This window comes from Schistocerca americana, chromosome 1 (genome assembly GCF_021461395.2).
Source record: "Schistocerca americana isolate TAMUIC-IGC-003095 chromosome 1, iqSchAmer2.1, whole genome shotgun sequence".
In the NCBI taxonomy this organism is placed as follows: domain Eukaryota; kingdom Metazoa; phylum Arthropoda; class Insecta; order Orthoptera; family Acrididae; genus Schistocerca; species Schistocerca americana.
The window spans coordinates 773,714,210-773,740,617 of NC_060119.1; the positions used below are offsets into that span (position 1 = coordinate 773,714,210).

The window sequence follows — 26,408 nt, forward strand, 5'->3', positions numbered from 1 at the left end:
AATATAATGAAATTCCTTGAGATATAGAAGTTGCTGTCCATGCATCAGCACGGCTTTAGAAAGCATCGCTCCTGCGAAACGCAACTCGCCCTTTTTTCACAGGATATCTTCCGAACCATGGATGAAGGGTATCAGACGGATGCCATATTCCTTGACTTCCGGAAAGGGTTTGACTCGGTGCCGCCTTGCAGTCTCCTAACTAAGGAACAAGCATATGGGATTGGTTCCCAAATATGTGAGTGGCTCGAAGACTTCTTAAGTAATAGAACCCAGTACGTTGTCCTCGATGGTGAGTTTTCATTGGAGGTGAGGATATCATCTGGAGTGCCCCAGGGAAGTGTGGTAGGTCCGTTGTTGTTTTCTATCTACATACATGATCTTTTGGATATCGTGGATAGCAATGTGCGGCTCTTTGCTGATGATGCTGTGGTGTCCGGGAAGGTGTCGTCGTTGAGTGACTGTAGGAGGACACAAGATGACTTGGACAGGGTTTGTGATTGGAGTAGGGAATGGCAGCTAACTCTAAATATAGATAAATGTAAATTAATGCAGATGAATAAGAAAAAGAATCCCGTAATGTTTGAATACTCCATTAGTAGTGTAGCGCTTGACACAGTCACGTCGGTTAAATATTTGGGCGTAACATTGCAGAGCGATATGAAATGGGACAAGCATGTAATGGCAGTTGTGGGGAAGGCGGATAGTCGTCTTCGTTTCATTGGTAGAATTTTGGGAAGATGTGGTTCACCTGTAAAGGAGACCGCTTATAAAACACTAATACGACATATTCTCGAGTACTGCTCGAGCGTTTGGGATCCCTATCAGGTCGGATTGAGGGAGGACATAGAAGCAGTTCAGAGGTGGGCTGCTAGATTTGTTACTGGTAGGTTTGATCATCACGCGAGTGTTACGAAAATGCTTCAGGAACTCGGGTGGGAGTCTCTAGAGGAAAGGAGGCGTTCTTTTCGTGAATTGCTACTGAGGAATTTTAGAGAACCAGCATTTGAAGCTGACTGCAGTACAATTTTACTGCCACCAACTTATATTTCGCGGAACGACCACAAAGATAAGACAAGAGAGGTTAGGGCTCGTACAGCAGCATATAGGCAGTCATTTTTCCCTCGTTCTGTTTGGTAGTGGAACAGGGAGAGAAGATGCTAGTTGTGGTACGAGGTACCCTCCGCCACGCACCATATGGTGGATTGCGGAGAATGTATGTAGATGTAGATGTAGAGGCGCTCCAGCAAAGGAGACAGTAAACAGTCCTGCAGAAATATTCGTCTTTGTAAAAACTCTAGAAACAATTCTTTCGGGCAACGGGCCTCAATGTTGACTCAGAATGTTTCGTGATTCCGGCTCTCGTAATGTAATAGTGCACTTTATAGTAGCGTCGTTCCACCCAGCCACCAACGGCGAAGCTGTGTAATTCGTCCGGACCTTTAAAATGTAGATGCGGGAAGAGCTGCAAGCCTCATCCCAACCAGCTGGCTGCACACCTACCTGCTTCTGTCTCGACACAAACACCACTGCCCCCAAAGCTGTCTTGGTATAACTTAACATACCGTTGGAGCTGCAAGCTCGTGGAAACGGACATTTTTGCACCTCTGGCACCACTGATTGAGAGCATGAATCCCGGGACCGGAAAACCAGTTCCAGCTCCGCTGGGAACGGTGATACCACACGTTGAGATGGCCTGCGAACATTTGGCTGGCTTGCCCCCTCCCCCCCCCCCCCCCCCTCCACGCCACACCTCTTCCCTTCCCGTATCACGATATCGACCGGGCCCCGATTCAAGGTCGATACCCTACGACTAAACTAGCAGCGTCTGAGCCGGTGGACGGTAAGAGGTACTAGGGTGGTTATATTGGCCTAGCCACTGATGTCAAATCGGTGAGAAAACCCGGCCGCCAGGCGGCTGCCAGGTACTTCCAAGCCTACTGTGCCAAAGGCTCTACCTCTCTTTCACCATACTTTCGTGTCTTGGCTGTTTAATTGACTTTGTTTTGGACCGCTGTTCTATGGAATTTTGACAGATTTGTTTGAAGCTAGACTATTTGCATTATTCTCTTGATTTGTCCTACAATTTACGACAACTTGTCGCGGACTGGAACTTTAAAAATCAAATAATTATGGTGCTTCCATATTTTCTGTGAAACGCATAGTGTGTTGCAGCACACCATGTGTGATACTCATATTTATCAGACCATTAGGTGGTGGCAGCATCTCTGCTTTCCTACTACTGCCTTTAAATTCACCAGAAAATACTGTAATTTGTAACTTTTCGTTGTGGGTCGTATGATTTCAGCATCGCAGCGTGTGTTGTTCCGGTCAGCGGCAGTTAGAAGACTGCCTGCCCCTCGCTGCCTGTCCGCCTCAGGCGTTGAAATCAGCACGTGACCCCGTCAAGCACAGGCTACCTTCACTAACCATCGTACACTCCGCTTCCTTCTCCAAAGTCAAAACACTACCTCCGTCCCCGTTTGTGCGCTGCTTAAAACTATGCCAGGCCGCGAAGTGCGCCCTCGAGTGCGACAAGGATGTGTACCACCTTGAGCCAGTGAAGCTGCTCGTGGGAGGAATCGAAACTTACGTATCAGACTCGTCACACGTTAACTCTCCGTATTTCCTTACAAAAAGTCAGTAATTGCAGCTTGCAGCTTGCGAATCGTCACAATCACTTGTGACGGACAGTTCGTCTTATTAGTGCATATGTAAGGGCAGTGTGCTGGCAGATATCTCGTCCTGACAATTAACGATTATTTCCAGCGTACCGTCTCAGCAGTACATACTGGCTGGCACAAACTCACAGACCAGTGGAGGATCCATCCACCAAGTGGAGCAGAACATCGTACATGTGAACTATACTGGTCTAGTGGGCTCATCTGCAGATATAGCATTGCTGAGGGTGAGTTTACAAATATGCACCAAATATGATGGATTTCATACAATTCTTTACATTCCGTTATTGTATTCACATATGGCATACTGCAGGAGAAATGTCGCAGATCACTCACTGTTTCGAGATCATAATGCAAAAGCCAATTTTAAGTCTCGTCAGTTTATGGTTAGTTACTTCTGACTATTGAAATAATGGAGTGTGGATCCCCCTTTCACATCTCCTATAACATTTCTCGTTGGACATACATCTGATAGGATGTTTATTGAAACTGCCATCAAGTCATTCACATTTAGTGTTCAATGGCTTCCATAAACTGCTCGCGTTAATCGTTAACTTCATGGCCGACATCTCTTTCTTTTCTGCACACAATCAATGTGGCCTTTTGTAATGATCATCGTTAAACTCATTCAGTCTTCCTCCTACTTCCAAAATTGATTACATTTAGTGCCTTTCCTTTTCTAAATGACACATGTTCGATCAGTTATTCTGTATCAACAGAGCTGTTACAGAACGCGTGCACACAGACATACTCGTATTTGTACTGTCGCAGCTAATGTTGGAGAAGAAACAATACAAATTTGTTTCAAAATTTCCCCAGTGGTAAAAGAACGACTATTCGCATCTAAAGTGATGGGTGCGAGATCATTGGAGTGATGAGAAAACAGGTTCATCAAGCACCTTTTTTCTGTGGTTATCCCACAGTCATTCTCTCTCTGGCTAGTAGTCTAAAATTGTGGCAGACAAATTTCCCCAATTGTTAACTAGAATTTCATGGAATTTCATAAACATTTCTACATAAAAATTTAGTATACTACAAAATTATCGGAGTCTGAGAAAACCAAATTTATTAAACAAAATTTCAGAACATTTAGATTTTTATAAAAAAAAGGTAAAAAATTTATAAATATATTGTGTACAACAATTTGTAAACACAGTTTCACCAAATTTTAGAATTTTACTTAGAATTAAAAGAAATTTAGTATTTCAGTAGAGACAGTAAAAAAAACCATAAATTCCGCAATTTTTGCAGTTCTGCATGCTAACACCAAGCAAAGAATTCATATTTTACCTTTCATAGAATATAATGGGAAATATACCCTAAATATTTGATTTTACTCTCTACCACTTTGTTAAATACAGAAAAATTAACAGAAACAAAACTGTAGAAAAGCTGTTATGTAGTATTTTCAAGGATTGTTAAAATATGTTTAGTGGAGCAATTATTTGGAAGGTGTAGAAAATTTAGACGAGAGTAACTGTTACATTTATATGTAAAAAGGTTGGATTATGCCTGAAGAGATAAATTCTGCTCGATCTAACTCATAGAACAACTTCAATTGGTAAATTAATACTGTTAATCTATTTACATTATAAAAATGAAGTAATGTTGCTAGAGAAATTTGCCATTACAAAATTGGAGGAAAAGGAAAAATCTGAAGAATCAGTATTGCGTGAGTGGAAGAAAGAGAACCTAGATTAAACTAAGACATTAAAAACGTGAGCAATCAAACGAAGTAAAGTTTAATGAAACACTTGAAGCACATGGTACTTACTTTAGAGAACTGTGGTTGAATTCAGTGCAACTGAAATTTACTGGATTAGCTGCAATTCTTCCTAAATTTCTCTGACGTCTTGGCTAAAATTCGGAAAATTTTGCTGGACACATGTGCCTGACATTTAATTACTGTTTTATCAAGGATGATGTTTACATTCATTTCGTTTTATTAATTAAGCTGCAGTTCAGGAGACCCATTACTGCAGGTAAGATAAAGTATAAATTATGAAGTACAGCTCTTCTATTCCACTTGAGTGCATCTCTTGAAAGTGAAACAGTGTCTAAATATCTGTTGTATTTGGTTAGGGGTTCCCTCTCAGAACATCCGAAAATGATAAAAAAAGTTATTTTCCTCTCTTTGAGAACGTGGTAATTTTCATTGTATGAAAGATTATAAAAGACATGAAGTTTCCAATTAATATATAGCCACAACATACTTGTAAATTTCCTATGCTGTGGATTGTACTGTTTTCCATACACAGTTGACTATAGCGTTGATCTTGCACATGTACAGGTGTCTTCTCCGTTACCTGTGGATGGAGTAACCATCTCTACTGTGACGCTGCCAGTGCAGGGCCAGGAGGTGGAGGATGGGGCGAATGCTGTCGCCGCTGGATGGGGCTACCTGTCGGTAAGCATAGCCACAGTTTACCAGGAAGGTGACTCCAGCTAGACTGGTAACAATGGAAGAAAGATTTGTTGCCATATGACACTCTCTGATCTTCTAGAGTAAAGTATAAATGTTTGTTCTAATTCACTCTTTCGAATAAACAAAAGTCCTTGTAAATTCCTCAGAATTTCACGATTTTTTTTAAATTTTTTGGAAAAATTACCCAGAGCTTACGGTTATATTCTAGCGTATGACCACAGAAATGAAACAAGTATTTTAAGTATTTTTAACATTCTTTAAGTACTTTCCATCATTTTAACAAGTATTTTCAACAGTAATTTCGAAGGTTTTCATCATTTCAGCAAAAAGTTTTCAAATATGTTCCAATATTTCAAAGAAAAATAGATTTCAAACATAAAACCCAGGTACAAAACTTTCAAATTATATCCATTGTTTTCACCTCATTTTTTCTTTGAAATTTGGATAATGAAATGGAAATACTCTGCAAAACTAGTAATTATTTTTTTAATACCTTCAATCTTTTATTCCATCAAAAATTTTAAACTAATTTTACAATGTAAGTTGATCTCTTCAATGTTTTGAAAGATCTTTTCTATGTGGTATTTCGTTTTTCGATTTTCTGATAGACGAAAGATAAGATATCGTTCAACTTTAATGTATGACATGAGACTGTGTTTAACAGACTGAAAGATAAGTGTTCGATATGAAGACTACTCTGAAATTCTTCCGCAAGATGTATTACTGGTCCCAAAAAGTCGTCATTGCTGTTCGCTTAGTTGCTAAGACTACTGAGTTGTAAGGTTGTTTACACCTCTGAATCGATGAAACATGTAAATTTTACATAGCACCACCTGGTATTGGTTGATCAATAGCTCTCTATTTATCACTCTATATCTTAGACCTGAAACAGCATGGTTCAGTCATATAACTTCACGAGATACAGTGAAACATTTAAGTTCTGGAAGTTCTTTTTTTTTATTCCTGTTTATTGTGTGTTTGTATTCCATATATTTAACTATAGAGACTGATGATGTGTAGACACAATAGTTCCTGAAAGAATATTCCCTTCGTAACTATAATTGTTTGATTTATTCAGCTTTATATTATTTTTGTGATTTTTATTCATACAAAGGTAAGATGAAGAGTTGTTCAAACAGCACAGATATAATGCTGATATCAGTGATATTTTCTTTCTGTTATTGATAAGGCATGGGTATGCATGTGAAGTGGTATCCTGCCAAGGATAATTTTAAGCAAGATATAAGTATAAAATTTTTATTTACTTATTCTTCTACGAAATGACAAATATAAAATTTGTGGAAAACACATTTCCACATCGCATTATAAAAGAGGTTTCTCTTGACTGATTGTTTTATGCGTATTTCCAGAAGTATATAAACAAGCACAAAAGTAAGTTGGTTGTAGGAATACCAAACTAAACTGCTGAAATCTTATGAAGAATCTGTTGTTTCATTTCCAGAACATATATTGTCCTTCTGAACTCAAAAGTGTTAGTCATTTTCCTAAAGATGTTCCACTTGTTGCATATTTCGTAACTGCTGTCAGGGATGAGAAAATCGGTACAATGCACAGTACGATATTGAATGACTGAAATTGTAATGAAATATCTGAGACAATAAATGAGTCACAATCATCTCACATGAAGGTTAACTACAAGCATCTTTTATTAATGTAGGGCGCGCCTTTAGTGGAATTTCACTAAAGGAAAATGAACTGGAAATGTATGTATGTTTATCCCTGTTGATGAAACAAGAAACAGCAGACTAAGCAGGACGGGAGCCAATGACCCTGCACCAAGGAGCTGAAGTTTTCTGGCAAGGAAAAAAACAATGAATAGAAGTATTCCGAATCAATTGGACGAAAAAAAAAATGAAAAGTGGTCTGAATTCTAAAGACACATATTTCATAAGGACAACGAACATGGGCACAAAGACATCTTGGTAACTGAAATGTTGAGGGATTTGAAATACGAACTTTCATAATATCCATACAGTTAACCGGAAGTCGACCACTGTTTGAATTTAAAGAGCTTGTGGCTGCCACTACTTTGGGTCCAGTAATTACTTTATGACAACTGTAGCTACGTATTTTGCAGTATTTCTGGAACTTCACTTCAGTGGGGAAATCTACTGACTTCGTTGTTCCAATGTGTATTGAGCTAAAAAGGCCAATTTTTTACCTAAAAAACGCAGTCTTCGACTTCCAAGTCAACGTATGATCAGAATTCCTCTAACACATTTCATATTTATATGCAGACCTTAAATATTAAATTTTTTTTGCAGTATGAATATGGGAACGAAACGCTGGCGCCATGGCTTCAGAAAACAAACTTAACCGTCGTCAACAACACGGAATGTCAGAAAGAATACAAATTTAATAGAATCCTACCAGAGCACATTTGCGCAGCAGACCGTTATTCCGGGATTTGTGGGGTAAGTAAATTTCAATTATGTTTACTTTCACAGTTATACAAATCAACGTTTTTGAAAACTGAGACCCATATTTGCTGTCTATACTAGCAGCTGTTCTACTGAAGTTTGTTAAAATTAAATAATCATAGCTGGAAACAGTTCAAGACTTTCTGTCATCTCTCTTACTTACAGTACGTCTAATTCACTCTGGAGATACGAAAAAAGAAAGTTCAGCGAAAAAAAGCAGAAATGAGGAAATAAAACCGATATCTGGCACAACTCCAAGAAAATGTTAGAACTTTTTTGCTAGTTATGTATATTGTATGTTTATATTCTTTTGTGTGTGTGTGTGTGTGTGTGTGTGTGTGTGTGTGTGTGTGTTCATTTCTGTGTGCCTAGATGCGCATGTGTGTGTAAATGGTTGGATGTTAAGTACGAACATATAAGCACTTACATTACCATTACATGGCTTTAACTAACCAGGTTTTTATTTAGTTGTTACCTTTCCTCACCTCCCATTTCATCCTTCAACATCAACCATAAAATAAATTCATAACCCTTTCAATACTAGCCTCCACAATACGTTTTTCTAAAACAGTACACATATACATTCACATATAAATTCTGTATTTTTTTTTCTTTTTCTCATCAGTCGTCCGACTTGTTTGATGCGAACTGCCACGAATTTGTCTCCTGCGACAAACTGTTCCTCTCAGAGCAGCACATCCAACTTACGTCCTCAATCTTTTTCAGAATGTATTTCAATCTCTGTTATCCTCTACTGTCTATCCCTAGAGTTTCTACCCTCTGCGGCTCCCTCTAGTACCATGCTGGCTATACCGTGATGTATTGACGGAAGTCGTATCATCCTGTCCCTTCTTCTTGCCAGTGTTTTCCATATATTCTATTCCTCGCCATCATTCCTTACCCTCCATTGCATCTCATTTTCAACCTTCTTCTGTAGCAAAATGTCTCAAACGCGTCGACTCCCTTGTGTTTCTGTTTTCAAACAGTCCCTATTTAATTACCATACAATGCTGTGCTCCAAACGTACAATCTTAGAAATTTAGTCTTTAAATGAAGTCTTGTGTTTGATACTAACAGACTTCTCTTGCCTGTGGTATTTGCTCCGTCCATCATGCGTTACTTTGATGTCTAGGTAGAAGAATGCCGTGGCTTCGCCTGCTTCGTGATTCCCATTTATCGTATAAAGTTTCTCGCTGTTCTCATTTCTGCAACTTCTCATTACTTCCATCATTCTTCGATTAATCTCAGTTCACATTCTGTACTCATTATACCATTCCATTCAACACATCCTGTAGTACTTCTTCACTTTAACTAGCTATAAGAATGTCATCATCGAATCTTATCACTGACATCCTTTCACCTTGAATTTTCATCCCATTCTTGAAACTCCCTTTCATTTCTTTCATTGTTTGTTTGACGCAAAGATTAAACAATAGGGGTGGTGGGAGGATGACTAAATCCCTCCCTTATACCCTTTTCAATGTAGCACTTCGTTCTTAGTCTTCAATATTGTTCCCTATTGGTTCTTGTACAGATTGTGTATTATCTGTCTTTCCCTACAGCTTACCTCTATTTTTCTCAGAATTTGTCAACAAATTCTTTGAACATGTCTCGATTTTTCTTCAGTCTTGGTTCCATTATCGTCCGGAACGTCAGAACTGTGTTTCTGCTGCCTCTACCTTTTCTAAAGCCAAACCGATCGTCAACTAACGGACCCTCAATTTAGTCTTCCATTCTTCTGTTCGTTATTTTTGTCAAAACATAGATAGACGAGCTGTTAGGCTGATCGCGAGATTATTCGTCTCTTACTGTTTTTGGAACTGTGTGGATGATGGTAAGTCCGACGGTATATCGCCAGTCTCATGCATGCTACACGCCAATGTTAGTAGTCACCTTGTTGCCAATTCCTTCCATGATTATAGAAATTCCGATGGAGTGTTACATATCCCTTCTGCCCTATTTGACGTTAAGTCGTCCAAAGCTCTTAAATTCCCATTAAAATAGCGTATACACTATCTCCTTCCTGTCGTCATCTGTTTCTTCTCCTGTCACGTGATCAGCCAAGTCCTCCCCTCACAGAGGCCTTCAGTGTACTCTATCCACCTATCCGTTATCTATGCTGCTTTTAAAACTGGTATTCCCATAGCAATCCTAACGTTACCGCCCGTACGTTTAATTTCACGGAAGATTTCTTTGACTCTTCTATATTTTGACTTAGTCATTCCGACGGCCATTTGTTTTTCGATTTCTTCACATTGTTAAAGTAACCATTTCCCCTTACCCTTCCTGCTTGTTCTGTTTCTTACATTCCTGTAGTTTTTGTACTTCTTTCTTTCGTGGATCAACTGAAGTATTTTTTTTTTCGTTACCGACAGTTTCTACGGTAGTTATCTTCCGTGTACCTAAGTTTTTGTTCCCAACGTCCGTGATTGCCCTTTGTAAAGACATCAATTTCTGTTCAACTGAACTGCCTACTGAACTATTCACTATTCCAGTATCTGTAACCTCAGAGAACTTCAAGCATATCTTTTAATTTCTTATTGTTTTCGGTCCCACTTCTTTGTGCACTGATTCTTCTTAACTAATCTCTTAAACTTCTGCCTACTCTTAATCATAACTATGTTGGGATGTGTGTATATATCTGGTCCTAGGTACTCTTTACAATCCAATATCCGATTTAGGAATCTCTGCCTAACCGTAACGTAAATGGACTATTCCCGTATGTACGGATATTTTCCAAACATACCTCCTCTTGTTATTCTTGAACAGAGCATTCGCTGTTACTAACTGAAATTAATTGCGTAACCCAGTTAGTCATTTTGCTCTCTCATTCCTACCACCAAGCTTGTATTCTCCCATAGAGATTTCTTCTGCTGCTCCCCCTGAAACCGCGTTCCAATCCGCCATGACTATTAGATTTTCATCTCTCTTAACATATTGAATTAGCCGTTGAGTATCCTCATATACTTTCTCTATCTCTTCATCTTCTGCTTGCGATGTCGGCAGGTACATCTGAACTATTATTGTCAGTGTTGATTTTCTGTCGATTTTGATGAGAATAAACCAACTACCGAACTGCTCATAGTAACTCACTCTTTACCGTATGTTCGTATTCAAACAAAACTCCTATTCCATCATACAATTTTCTGCTACTGTTTGTATTTAGCTATACTCTCCTGACCAGATATTCTTTTCTTCTTTCAATTTCACTTCACTTATGCCCATTACCTCTAGGCCGAGCCTTAGAATTTGCATTTTTAAATTTTCTAGCTTTCCTTCTAAGTTGAAAATTCTGACATTCCACTCCGCGACACGTATAACGTTACTCTTTGGTTGGTTATTCAGTCTTTTTCTTATGGTCTTTCTGGGGAACCGAATGGGGGACTATTCCGGAATCTTATGCCAATGAAATTATTATCATCACACTTTCCAATTACAGGCCATAATCCTGTTGATACGCATTATGTATCTCTAATTCAGTGCTTTCCAATCCTTTCTGATCCTTCCGCCTTTTAGAGGCAGTTTCCGACTCCAAAAGTGAGACGGTGCCGTGAAACTTTGTCCGCTCCCCCGCTGTCTCTGACAAGGCCGTTAGAAGTACGACGGTTTCTTCTTATGTTGGATGTCTCCGGCCACCATTGCTGATGGTTCATATTCAGAATTAAAGCTGTTACTGGCTTAGAACCCGGTACCCATGACGCCAAGGACGCTACTCCGAGTCCGCAGGTGCTTATGTGAGTGACCTGATGTCTCTTATTCTCGTGATTCCTATACTACATGCACGACGGTGGCCGCAGAATGTTCGAGAAGTCTTTAGCTAACTGATTCTCTAAATATACATAACAGGAATAACTACATAACCCTTTTTCCATGGTTTCCATTTAAGTTCCCTAAAATTCTCTGTCCAACCACTGCGTCTTTTATTTCGTAGAGTCTCTGCTGTAATGCTTACTTTACATGGCTTCCAGACGCAACAATACTGTAAAAACGGTCGCAATATTGTCTTTTACGTATTTTTCTTCACGGAAGCACTACACTTTGTCAGAATACTTCCAACTCTTCTAAATCTTCTTTTCCCTTATTATAATACTTATTCTACGTGTACACAAAATTTAATAACTGCTCTTGTACAGACCTATAAATGTTTATACGGCGTGACGTTATGTAGATGTTTACTCTAACCATGTAACCAGCAACTGTCGGGTTTTTTGTCTTTGTTGTAACCATTATCCTGTATTCTTTCCCAGCATTTCCTATGATCATTCAGTGACGATACACAACAACAACAACAACAACAACAACAACAACACACACACACACACACACACACACACACACACACACACACACATACATATACACATACACACACACACACACACACACACACACACACACACACACACACACACACACGTACATATACACAAACACAAACACTTTCACACATGCGTGCACTTGCGAGAATGTTTACAAAGAATAAACGTTACATTACAAGCATTTATCATTCAATGAGCATTAATTATAAGTAAAGTCATCAAATGTAGCAACCTGTTTCTTAGAACATGTTTCTTAATTAATATTATGTAAATTCTGTGGTATAAGAGGGAACCAAATAAGTAGCGAGAAACAAATACATATACAACAGTAGAAATTATATTGACATATAACTGAACGTTCAAATGTTAAGTAAAGTTAACATTTGTATTAAGATGCGATTGAAGAGGCTGCTATATTATTGTGAAGTGTTTATTTTGGATTACTGACTGCATGTTGTTTCCAAAGGGCGTAGTGTTTCTGTACGTTGAAAAGTAGGAAGTAGGCGATTGAAAGTTGGTACCTAGTTCCGTCTGTTCACTGAGGAGATGCTGTGGTAACTGGCTTTTATGTATGTTCATTCCTACGTTTCTAAGCGTGGTGTAGTATTTGGATGTGGTCTTCATGTCACTTATAAGTTGTATACATTGCAAATGCAGATGATGATGATTTGTTTAACCTTATTGACTGAAAATGTTCTTTGAACCGAATCTCTAAGCTTCTCCTAGATTGTCCCATACAGTAGGAACGACAATTTTGGCAACTGAGTTTACACATACCCGATCTTTCCTATGGGGCTTGTTATTCTTTAAGTTATTAATGGCTGCCTTCTAAAGTTTCTGGTTGTGTGGAAGCACTTTTTTTTTTTAAACAGATTATTTATTTTGTAGGATATGATCTATAAAAATTGTAGACATATTTTATTCTGCTTTCTCCCGTCTTTTGTGCTAACTGCGTAAGTGCCTGATGTGAGGCATTGTTCTCTGATGTTTTTGGGACTTTTGTGGTAGTTTATCTCCTTCGAAGGACTCAACCTACTATTTATGTAGAGTCACGGTCTCAGAATGTCAGTTTTCAACGAAAGGAACTCTTCTTGATCTTGACTGACAAGTCTTTATGTGTACTGAGAGCAACAGAGGTCCTATTACGCTTAATTGGGGCAGACTGTTGAGCATTCACCATTATAATTTTTGTATTTTCGACATTGCAGCACAGTCAGCAATCATGAAAATCTAATATATAAGAAACTATCAGCCTCGATTGCGGTAATGAAACCAACCTTTACCTAGATATCAGCCCAAATAATTGAGCCTTCTTCAGGCTGTTATAGACCACGCCCTCTTAGACAAATTATAGATTCATGTATGTCTTCTGATGAAAGCTCAATTATTTGGGCTGAAATCTAGCTAAAGGTTGGTTTCATTACCGCATTCGAGGCTGATCGTTTCTTATACACCATTATAATGTACGAGGATGTGCCCGTCAAACACCAATCGAGCCACTCACACAGTAAGCCTTTCTTCAGTTCGAACAGTACCTTCCTTATAACAAGTTGGCTACTTCAGTTACAACGACTACTGTATGTTTTCATTCTCTTTCTTATCTGTCTATAACTTAGTCTATGGTTATTTAAATTTTTTACAGTACTGACAGCTCGGCAACCGTATATTTCGGTATGCAAAGAAAAATACTGCAGTTTAAAATACACTATTCTTCTTTCCGACTTTAAAAATTATTTATCATTTCCACATCTGCACCTTCGATCTTTGCGCATTATCTAGTAAAAACAGCATAAGAGGAGTGTGCTTAAATGTAAACAAAAATTTCAAAATATCCAACAACATGTATACGGCTTTTTTATGTTCTGATATGTGCTATAGCACGAAATTTGTAGCAGAATTCCTCTTGGAAGAGGACTAAGCTTGAATATGAACAGTCGAAAGGGACAGCGATATTTGATAAAAATTTCTATCTGAGTGTGAACACCGCTCCATAATAGGTAATGAATATATCTTGGCGTTCTAGGTTTCATAACATTAGAAGAATCGCCGCCACGCACTTAATATGCATTGTGTTGCTGCGCTCATATGATTCGAATTAGACTCAAGATTTTTGTCTTTTATTTCCATTTTGTAATACGATGATATGTTTGCAGGGTGATTCTGGGGGACCTCTATACGTGAACGAGCAGCTTGTGGGTCTGGTTTCGTTCAGTCGCTACTGTTTCCAATCGCCGAGCGTCTACACCAGGGTCCCCGTGTTTGTCGACTGGATCAAAGAAAACTCGCAATAGTTGATCGCTTTCGATAATTAAATGAAGCAGAAACATAGGCGTCGTGAAGAGTGTTTCATTTATATCGTTTTTCATTGACTGTCTTAATAATTAACAGCTTCTTTACATTATAAGTTGTCCCAATCATTTTTCGGGTTCATGGCATCTTCTATTGTATATCCTGTAATTCCTCCTAGTTTGGATGAAATTGAAACTATGTGACCGACGGGGACTACAAGATGATCCCTTGCTGTTTCAAGGAAAGCATCGAGTCTATTCCAGGTAGCTGTATGTTGCGGTGAACAACAGAGAAGAATGGTACTTCCTTGCCTGATTCTTTCACTCTGCAATGTATACCGGCAGATTGAACATTTGAAGCGTAGTGGAATGTACTTTGGCAGACTGAAACTTCTGAGAGAGTTTGAATGGTTGAGTCGGTAGAGCTCCACTTTGAAACCCAACCCCAGTTCAATCTACCGAATGTTACGATACATATATGTTATGTTATATACATTCCGGCGCAATAATGTGTGAAGTCTGTAGTGACTACGACGGAGGAGATATGCCGACCTTTCTCGCACCTCAAAGACACGACGTCAGCTGTACTGGGAGTAGGATACAGTTACTGCCTGGTATTAGGGCACTGAAATCAAGCAACATAGATTAAAAACCAAAACATGCAACAGGGATACTAAAAAACAGAAACGAGGAGAAAAAGAACGGCTGAATAGAAAAGAGAAAGGATCTATAAAATCACGGACCCACATCACTGCCATCCACCTGTTTTAGAAGAGGGAGCATGTTTCAGGTTTGTGATACATAAGGTTCAAAGCATTTAAAAATTATACCTTCCGTACATGGTTTAACAATAGACTCATATGACTAATCTCACTAATGTTATTCGTACGTGTATTAATGAAAGTCATGTATCTCTACACGTAAACTGTAGAGGTGGTTGTTACATAATGTCGCACTCTCTGCATAGAACCATCACCAGTCTTAAATATGATTGGTCTTGGCGATAAGGCTTCACATTTCCGTCCCGCTGTGTTTCGTTGGTTACATGTGCGATATGGTGCCTAGTGAATACTCAGAGGCTCCCCGTATTTTTGTTTTCTAGGTTTCACGGATGTCTTGCATGCCATCATTTAAAGGAATTTGTTTACACATTTGATGTTACAACTCAAAACAATTACTACTTTGCAGTGAAGAAGTGTCCGGGAAACTGAAAGATCATCGAGAATTACAAGAGACGAATAACAGCTACTTACAGATGTGTATACACATTCTTGTGAAAGAAAGTGTTTCTTTTTAGGTTTAAATGTTACGCCAAACACAACATGGGCTCCATTAACCACACGAAGTGTTGCTTTTGTGGTATCTATTCTATTTTATCTAGCATCTGCTTGATTTCACTTTCATCAGCCACTTACAGTTTCATTGTCACAAACAGTATTATTGCGAGCTTCGGAATGATGAGGCGACCAGTGATGGTTTAGACACGTCGGGAGGAAAGGCGCATATAAGGTGCTAGACAGGCAGCAAGGTGACGCAGCCTCCCGTATTAGATCGCGTTATAAGTAGATCGCTGCCAACACATCCCAAATTTAAACTATCTCATGTTCATAAACAGTGCCAACTAAAATGGGTCTTTAAGCTATTAATGTAAATAAGCGTTGTTCAGTAGAGTTGTTAGAATAGATACCACAAAAGCAACGCTTCGTGTGGTTAATGGAGCCCATGTTGTGTTTGGCGTAACATTTAAACCTAAAAAGAAACACTTTCCTTCACAAGAATGTGTATACACATCTGTAAGTAGCTGTTTATGAACATGAGATAGTTTAAATTTGGGATGTGTTGGCAGCGATCTACTTATAACGCGATCTAATACGAGAAAGGTGCAACTGAGGAATGAAGGTAGGCAACATTATGTGAAGTAATATTTGAACGTGAATAAACTAGACTGAAAAAAGGTTGCACAAATAACTGCAACACACTTCACACTGGTGGTCTACTTTGTACGTAAATGCGTCCCTTGATCCTAAAAACTCAATACAATACCAAGATTTGATGAGTATATTAAAAGCTCAATATCGTACCAACCACCTACGCAATTTATTTCACAAATAACAGTTAGCAATCCACACAGGAGGCATGAGGCAGCAGATACGCTCCAGGGCGTAAGGACCACCAATTAGCAATTTACGAAATAGCGACACTTACCTTTCGGAGTGCCAAAAGCATTTCGTTCCACTGTTACAAACAGTATGAATGCGAGTTATGAAGGTGTTGGCGTACTAAAAACATTCAGTTTCATTGTCACAAACAGTATTATTGCGAGTTTCGGAATGATGAGGCGACCAGTGATGGTTCAGACACGTCGGGAGGCGAGTTCTCGCCTACACCAGGAAGTGGGGCAAATCCGAGCGTAATTAATCACTATTTTATACTTACCTAAAACAACTCTACTGAACAACGCTTATTTACATTAATAGCTTAAAGACCCATTTTAGTTGGCACTGTTTATGAACATGAGATAGTTTAAAATTGGGATGTGTTGGCAGCGATCTACTTATAACGCGATCTAATACGGGAGGCTGCGTCACCTTGCTGCCTGTCTAGCACCTTATATGCGCCTTTCCTCCCGACGTGTCTGAACCATCACTGGTCGCCTCATCATTCCGAAACTCGCAATAATACTGTTTGTGACAATGAAACTGAATGTTTTTAGTACGCCAACACCTTCATAACTCGCATTCATACTGTTTGTGACAGTGGAACGAAATGCTTTTGGCACTCCGAAAGGTAAGTGTCGCTATTTCGTAAATTGCTAATTGGTGGTCCTTACGCCCTGGAGCGTATCTGCTGCCTCATGCCTCCTGTGTGGATTGCTAACTGTTATTTGTGAAATAAATTGCGTGGGTGGTTGGTACGATATTGAGCTTTTAAGATACTCATCAAATCTTGGTAATGTATTGAGTTTTTAGGATCAAGGGACGCATTTACGTGCAAAGTAGACCACCAGCTCAATTAAGTTTTATATTTTACGGATAGACCAGTTACGTAACAAATACCTAGTTGCCTACTACGAATTTTATTTCCATTTCAAATCTGTCATTTTATTTCTGGATACGAGAAAGGTGCAACTGAGGAATGAAGGTAGGCAACATTATGTGAAGTAATATTTGAACGTGAATATACTAGACTGAAAAAAGGTTGCACAAATAACTGCAACACACTTCAGTGCCTTTACTACTTCTCTGATGATATCGATGACAAAATTCACTTTATTTCATTTGAAAGTCCACGTTACCAAAGCTTTTTTTAACTTTATGGCTGAAATAAGATTCTTAAATTCGGAGCAGCGCATTCAGGACTGCACAAAGTTGCACTAAAAACATTAAGTGACAGTACTTTGCTGTTTTCACTCTGAATTTAATGTCAACAACAGCAGGATATATCTACAGTCTATTCGTCGATTTTCAACGCGCATGCAACAGCTTCCACAGGAACAGCATATGCACTGCACTGCGTGACTTCAGAATCCCTGAGAAGCTAGTGAGAATGGTGCGAACTTGTACGAGTGGGTCAAAGGCAGCAGTGCGTTTCCGCGTGGTCATGTGTTCTGTTCAAGTCATCTTAACCGTTAGCTACACGCGCTGCTGAAAGTTACCCCAGTACACGCGCGTGGCACTCCGTGCCGCAGTTCCGTTTTCCAGCAATCATACAACATAGTATTTCTAAAATATTTATTGAGCAATTAAATTTAAATAGTACAACTGTTACAAATGGCTCATGATGGCAAATATAATACTTTAGTAAATATTTCAAATATAATTCATTACTTATGACTAACTACGAACAAGGTTGAATAAAAAAACATAGCGATGAACAAATATTTAGAAAAAATAAATACTAAGATGTCACGCTTCGTCGAATCGAATGTTGCAGGCATCGCAAATGGTTTTGCAGGTGGAATGGGTTTTGCACACAAATCGCGTACACCCTGAGCATGTTATTGTAGTTTTATTGTAGCGATGTTTACCGCACTCATGCCATGGACCAGATCTTGGTCGCTCTCCTGAGGCTTGAGGGATTACTGGTAAATCAGAAGGCTCCTCGTATTTGAGCAAATATGCTTTTATATCTAGGGGCAGTGATTGTATGTGAGCCCTTTCTTTCAGCTAATCTTCAAGTAGGCTAAATCCCAAGTTTTAAGTAATACTTCCTCGCCTTTTCCTCTCCATTTCCACCATTGATATGTTGTTGGCAACAAAAATAATATGGGTGTTTACAACTGCCATATCTAAAAATCTGAAAAACAATGCTAGTGTCCACCTCCTTGTCCTTCGTCTCGTAGGATAATTGGCACATTTTTGGTTATGTGAATCAACACCACCTTTATTAGCGTTATAAACAAGAATTATGTCTGGTTTTCCCGTTTCCTTGCATACAGGTGGCTTCCATGGAACATTTGCTGACCGACTAATAACCAACAACCATCGCCCTATTACAATAGAAACAGATTTAAAAATACTGAAATCCAGTCACAGTGTAGGCCATAAACTTCCAATTGCAGAAAACTTGCATATGCAGAAGGCATTAGCAGGAGGAAAAATGCTTACAAACGACTACATCGCACTACGCAGTGGCACACATTAGAGGAACTTTATAGAAAGGATGACAGCAATAACTAAACACACACACACACGCACAAAGAGAGAGAGAAGAGGAACACGGAGAGAGGGTGGAGGCAGGGAGGGAGTAAATAAAATTCAAATTTTGCGCAAAACTCGCATGAGAACAACTGGAGTGGACACACAACAGCAACATCTACACTGTATTTTGGCAAAGTTCAAAAGTAGTGTTTACAAAGGAAGTTCTACATAATGTGTGTACTGTTTATGTGCGCTTCTCAGAAACTGATGAGAGGCCTGATGAAAAAGGATTTTCAAAATCCGAATGTAAGTAAGATCAAACAAAGTCTTGAAATATCTTTGCACAGCAAAATTGTGTTCAGTGATAAATTGAGGTGTTAAGTCATAAACCAAATTCACATTAACATCATTTAGCAGAGGATGAGAAGCTAACCACCCCCGCCCCCCCCCCCATGAACCATGGACCTTGCCGTTGATGGGGAGGCTTGCGTGCCTCAGTGATGCAGATAGCCGTACCGTTGGTGCAACCACAATGGAGGGGTATCTGTTGAGAGGCCAGACAAACGTGTGGTTCCTGAAGATGGGCAGCAGCCTTTTCAGTAGTTCCAGGGGCAACAGTCTGGATGATTGACTGATCTGGCCTTGTAACACTAACCAAAACGGCCTTGCTGTGCTGGTACTGCGAACGGCTGAAAGCAAGGGGAAACTACAGCCGTAATTTTTCCCGAGGGCATGCAGCTTTACTGTATGGTTAAATGATGATGGCGTCCTCTTGGGTAAAATATTCCGAAGGTAAAATAGTCCCCCATTCGGATCTCCGGGCGGGGACTACTCAGGAGGACGTCGTTATCAGGAGAAAGAAAACTGGCGTTCCACGGATCGGAGCGTGGAATGTCAGATCCCTTAATGGGGCAGGTAGGTTAGAAAATTTAAAAAGGGAAACGGATAGGTTAAAGTTAGATATAGTGGGAATTAGTGCAGTTCGGTGGCAGGAGGGACAAGACTTTTGGTCAGGCGAATACAGGGTTATAAATACAGATTCAAAACGTGGGAATGCAGGAGTAGGTTCAATAATGAATAAAAAAATAGGAGTGCGGGTAAGCTACTACAAACAGCATCGTGAACGTTTTATAGTGGCCAAGATAGACACGAAGCCCACACCTACTACAGTAGTACAAGTTTGTATGCCAACTAGATCTGCAGATGACGAAGAAATTGAAGAAATGCATGATGAAATAAAAGAAATTATTCAGATAGTGAAGGGAGACGAAAATTTAATAGTCATGGGTGATTGGAATTCGGTAGTAGGAAAAGGAAGAGAAGGAAACGTAGTAGCTGAATATGGATTGGGGGGAAGAAATGAAAGAGGAAGCAGTCTGGTAGAATTTTGCACAGAGCACAACTTAATCATAGCTAACACTTGGTTCAAGAATCATAAAAGAAGGTTGTATACATGGAAGAAACCTGGAGATACTGGAAGGTTTCAGATAGATTATATAATGGTAAGACAGAGATTTAGGAACCAGGTTTCAAATTGTAAGACGTTTCCAGGGTAGATGTGGACTCTGACCACAATCTATTGGTTATGACCTGTAGATTAAAACTGAAGAAACTGCAAAAAGGTGGGAATTTAAGGAGATGGGACCTGGATAAACTGAAAGAAACAGAGGTTGTACAGAGTTTCAAGGAGAGCATAAGGGAACAATTGACAGGAATGGGGGAAAGAAATACAGTAGAATAAGAATGGGTAGATTTGAGGGATGAAGAAGTGAAGGCGGCCGAGGATAAAGTAGGCAAAAAGACGAGGGCTAGTAGAAATCCTTGGGTAACAGAAGAAATATTGAACTTCATTGATCAAAGAAAATATAAAAATGCAGTAAATGAAGCACGCAAAAAGGAATACAAACGTCTCAAAAATGAGATCGACAGGAAGTGCAAAATGGCTAAGCAGGGATGGCTAGAGGACGAATGTAAGAATGTAGAGGCTTGTCTCACCAGGGGTAAGATAGATACTGCCTACAGGACAATTAAAGAGACCTTTTGGAGAAAAGAGAACCATTTGAATGAATATCAAGAGCTCAGATGGAAACCCAGTTCTAAGCAAAGACGGGAAAGCAGAAAGGTGGAAGGAGTATATAGAGGGTCTATATAAGGGCGATGTACTTGTGGACAATATTATGGAAATGGGAGAGGATGTAGATGAAGATGAAATGGGAGATATGATACTGCGTGAAGAGTTTGACAGAGCACTGAGAGACCTGAGTCGAAACAAGGCCCCGGGAGTAGACAACATTCCATCAGAACTACTGACAGCCTTGGGAGAGCCAGTCCTGACAAAACTATACCATCTGGTGAGTAAGATATGTGAGACAGGCGAAATACCCTCAGACTTCAAGAAGAATATAATAATTCCAATTCCAAAGAAATCAGGTGTTGACAGATGTGAAAATTACCGAACTATCAGTTTAATAAGTCACGGCTGCAAAATACTGACACGAATTCTTTACAGACGAATGGAAAAACTAGTAGAAGCCGACCTCGGGGAAGATCAGTTTGGATTCCGTAGAAACATAGGAACACGTGAGGCACTATTGATCCTACGACTTATCTTAGAAGCTAGATTAAGGAAAAGCAAACCTACGTTTCTAGCATTTGTAGACTTAGAGAAAACTTTTGATAATCTTGACTGGAATACTCTCTTTCAAATTCTGAAGGTGGCAGGGGTAAAATACAGGCAGCGAAAGGCTATTTACAACTTGTACAGAAACCAGATGTCAGTTATAAGAGTCGAGGGACATGAAAGGGAAGCAGTGATTGGGAAGGGAGTGAGACAGGGTTGTAGCCTATCCCCGATGTTATTCAATCTGTATATTGAGCAAGCAGTGAAGGAAACAAAAGAAAAATTCGGAGTAGGTATTAAAATCCATGGAGAAGAAATAAAAACTTTGAGGTTTGCCGATGAGATTGTAATTCTGTCAGAGACAGCAAAGGACTTGGAAGAGCAGCTGAACGGAATCGATAGTGTCTTGAAAGGAGGATATAAGATGAACATCAACAAAAGTAAAACGAGGATAATGGAATGTAGTCGAATTAAGTCGGGTGATGCTGAGGGAATTAGATTAGGAAATGAGACACTTAAAGTAGTAAAGGAGTTTTGCTATTTGGGGAGCAAAATAACTGATGATGGTCGAAGTAGAGAGGATATAAAATGTAGACTGGCAATGGGAAGGAAAGCGTTTCTGAAGAAGAGAAATTTTTTTAACATCGAGTATAGATTTAAACGCCAAGAAGTCGTTTCTGAAAGTATTTGTATGGAGTGAAGCCATGTATGGAAGTGAAACATGGACGATAAATAGTTTGGACAAGAAGAGAATAGAAGCTTTTGAGATGTGGTGCTACAGACGAATGCTGAAGATTAGATGGTTAGATCACATAACTAATGAGGAGGTACTGAATAGATTTGGTGAGAAGAGAAATTTGTGGCACAACTTGACTAGTAGAAGGGATCGGTTGGTAGGACATGTTCTGAGGCTTCAAGGGATCACCAGTTTAGTATTGTAGGGCAGCGTGGGGGTAAAAATCGTAGAGGGAGATCAAGAGATGAATACACTAAGCAGATTCAGAAGGATTTAGGTTGCAGTAGTTACTGGGAGATGAAGCAGCTTGCACAGGATAGATTAGCATGGAAAGCTGCATCAAACCAGTCTGAGGACTGAAGACCACAAGAACAACAACGAGGAGCTTCCGTTTCTGATAAAGGAAGGAAAGTCCTACAGTGTCCTATAATGTAGACCTAAGATAGTAACAACAACAAACAACAATTGTTCGTAAATTAATTATCACTAAAAATGTGTTTACATGATTACAAATTTAAAGCCAGCCGGGGTGGCCGAGCGGTTCTAGGCGCTACAGTCTGGAACCGCGAGACCGCTACGGTCGCTGGTTCGAATCCTGCCTCGGGAATGGATGTGTGTGATGTCCTTAGGTTAGGTAGGTTTAAGTAGTTCTAAGTTCTAGGGGACTGATGACCTCAGAAGTCCCATAGTGCTCAGAGATATTTGAACCATTTTTTTGAACAGATATAAATAAAGGAAACCTACTGACAATGGCACAAAGATCTTGAAACCTTTTTGGGTCTAAGTGAAAAAAAGGGTTTTGTGTAACTGGTGGATCACGTTCAATAATTTTATCTGACGAATGCCAATGCAAGAGTAGAAAAATGCAATTGATGAAGTAGTGACAATATTCATAGTGCAGAGACGGTCTTTTGTAGCCAGAGTCCAACAAGGTTAGAACAATCTGAGTATTACGGATCACTTGGAAATTTGCAGGCCTAAGGTTGCCTGCAAGAGTAAATAGTGCAGACAGTTCTTCGTCCGTGAACAGACGACGGCTGGCACAGGTTAACCTCCTGTCGTTGATAAGGTAGGTGTTTATGAAACGCAGCAAATGGGAATCAACAGTACTAGAGCACTCAGTGGCAGAATCACAACAACTATACGACTGGTTCTGACACCGATTGATACATGGCTTAAGGACCTGTACAAAAGTTTTAAAAGTTTCATGTTTTCATCAGGTGAGGACCAACATCCGTTAAGTACTTCAAAAAGGCGTATTAATGACCAGCTGTTTTGCTTAACCTATATAATCTAGGTTTAGGTCATAAACCAACGTCATTGGATGTAAGGTAAAACAGATAAGGCAGAAACATATACCTTTTTCTTTTAAGCTGATAAAACAGTTTTCACTATGACAACCTTGATATTGTATCAACTTAAAAGGAAAATGGGATATTTTGAGCTGATCTGTTTTACCTCATATTCAACGATAATGGTGTAACGGAAACCAGTAGATGATATATAGGTCAAGTAAAACAACAGATGATTAACATCAATTTCCTAAAACATTTCAAAGTCCAGCTGAAGCGTACACACAACACTGCTGGGATAGGATAGTAATTTTATGTACCCATGTTTAAGCACACACACAATCACGTACATGACAGACCAAAGCCAATGTTAAAATGTAATGATGGTCCGCACAGGCGTGTAGCGCTGAAAGTGCTTAGATACTAGCTGTGCTCCTTCCATTGACTCTGAATCTCCAATATCAATAGCCTCGAATATTTCATTTTGTATTGTTCTGTTGGTCGAGACGATCATCTAAAAAGATTCATATGCTAGGGAGTTTGTCTCCTACTCGATAACTGGGAATTTTTTTATGAATGTATTCTGTTAGTCGTATATATATATATATATATATATATATATATATATATATATATATATATATATATATGTGTGTGTGTGTGTGTGTCTGCGTATGTATAATATTTTACTGAAGAAAGGGGAAAGGAAGTACAAAGCAAAAAATGTATATAAGATTATTGGAAACAGTAAATTTTATATGCGAATGCACACAGGAAATAGAATTCTTAACTTTAATATTTTTCAAATATATGACTTCCAGTACAGGTTTTTGTAGATGTTCAGAAACCATAAATGCAAAAAGATGATAATCATACAATAATTTCTGGCAATTATCAATTTGCTGTCGACACTAAATAAATCTTTATGCTACGTTTTATGATAAGTTTCAAGCAATTATTTTTCACAACACAAAAAACCCGTGAACTAGGGACAGCGCCTTTGATTAGCAACCAAAATGCCATAGGTTCCTCGATGGAAACCCTCCACCGCTTAAATTATGATTAATAATCAGCATTGGCAGCCGAAGATTTCCGGCGCAAGGACTCACCCTCATTGTCACATAGGGAGGGGGAGCGGAAAGAGGTTCAGGGAACTCTCTGTCCTTGGGTTGGGAAACTGTCCCTAAAGGCGGAATAATCAGCAATGATGAATGGCAGGAGGAATCAGAAGTCAATGGAAACCACTGCATTGAAGACACACAACGTGTATCCACAGAACATGTGGTCTGTAATTGAAGAAATGTCATTATGATCGCTGCATTCTCAAATGATTCCGGAATAGCCCCCGATTAAGATCTCCGGTAGGGAATTACCAAGGGAAAGGTAACCATGAAAAAAACATTGTGAATAACCGACGAAAGGATAACTTTCTACAAAATGGGGCGTTGTCAGAAGCTTTAACAGGGTAGGGAAGGTAAAAAATCTGAAAAGGGCACTGCAAAGGCTCTGTGTAAATATAGTAGCGCTCATTCAAAGGAAATGGAAAGAAGACAAGGATTTCTGGTCAGATGAGTATAGGGTAACATCAAAAGCAGCAGGAAATGGTATGATGGGAGCAGGATTCGCTGTGAATAGAAAGGTAGGACAAAGAGTGTGTTACTATGAACTGTGCAATTAGAGGGTGTTCTTGTCAGAATCGCCAACAAACCGATAACGATAGTTCAGATATACATGCCGGAGCTCGCAAACTGAATGTGAAGAGTTGCAGACTGTATATGAGAATATTGATAGGGTAATACAGTAATAAAAGGAGATGAAATCTGATAGTCATGGGGGGACTAGAATGCAGTTGTAGTGGAAGGAGTAGAATAAGAGGAATGAGAGAGGAGAAAGATTGAGTTCTGTAGTCAATTTGAGCTAATAATAGCGAATATTCTGAGCAAGAATTACAAGAGGAAGAGGTATACTTGGAAAAATACAGGTGATACGGGGAGCTTTCAGCTAAATTATATCACGGTCAGACAGAAATTCTGAAATCCGATATAGGATTGCAAGGCGTACCCAGGAGCAGATACAAACTCACTTCACAATGTAATAGCGATGAAGAGTAGGCGAGGGTAGTAACATTAAGAATGCAACGGGAATACCACTGTTAACTGCAGAAGAGAGAGCGAATAGATGGAAAAAGTACACTGAAGGCCTCTATGAGGGGGAAGATTTGTCTGATGTGATAGAAGAAAAAAGTCAACAGGGAAGTTTAAGAGATCAGTCAGGAAGAATCAATAAGCAAAGAGGTGGGATACACAAGTACTAAGGCATGACGAGAATCGCTTGAAGTTCTTTAAGGCTATAGATACAGCAGCAAGGAATAGCTCAGTAGGCAATAAAGTTGAAGAGGAACAGACACCTCTAAAAAAGGCAATAACAGAAGTTGTAAAGAAAAACATAGATACAAAGACGATAACTGAGAAGAAACCACGGGTAACAGAAGAAATACTTCAGTTGATAGATGAAAGACGGAAGCATAAAAGTGTTCAAGGAAATTCAGGAATATAGAAATACAAGTCGCTCAGGAACGAAATAAACGGGAATTGTAGGGAAGCTAAGACGAAATGGATGCATGAGAAAAGTGAAGAAATCGAAAAAGAAATTATTGCCCGAAGAACTGACTCAGCAGATAGGAAAGTCGTTCATTTTGTGAAATTAAAAGCGAGAGTGGCAACATTAACGATGCAACTGGAATTCCACTGTTAAATGCAGAAGAGAGAGTGAATTGGTGGAAACAGTACATTGAAGGCCTCTATGAGGAAGACGATTTATCTGATGTGATAGAAGAAAAAAGTCGACAGGGAAGCGATAGGGTATCCTGTATTAGAATCAGAATTTAAAAGAGCTTTGCAGGGCTTAAGATCAAATAAGGCCGAGGGTCTAAATAACATACCATCAGAATTTATAAAATTATAGGGGGA

The 26,408-nt window shown here is 39.2% G+C and overlaps 1 protein-coding gene across 1 annotated transcript in view; it reads left to right on the forward strand.

Moving 5' to 3' along the window:
• The window catches only part of LOC124620356 (chymotrypsin-1-like), a 51,806-nt gene extending 37,615 nt beyond the window's left edge, over window positions 1–14,191 (forward strand). The window contains exons 3-6 of the mRNA XM_047147064.1: window positions 2,767–2,905; window positions 4,969–5,085; window positions 7,389–7,538; window positions 14,017–14,191. Coding sequence (XP_047003020.1) covers window positions 2,767–2,905; window positions 4,969–5,085; window positions 7,389–7,538; window positions 14,017–14,154 — 544 coding nt within the window. The 3' untranslated portion in view covers window positions 14,155–14,191. The remainder of the gene's footprint in view (window positions 1–2,766; window positions 2,906–4,968; window positions 5,086–7,388; window positions 7,539–14,016) is intronic.
• Window positions 14,192–26,408: the final 12,217 nt, after the last annotated feature.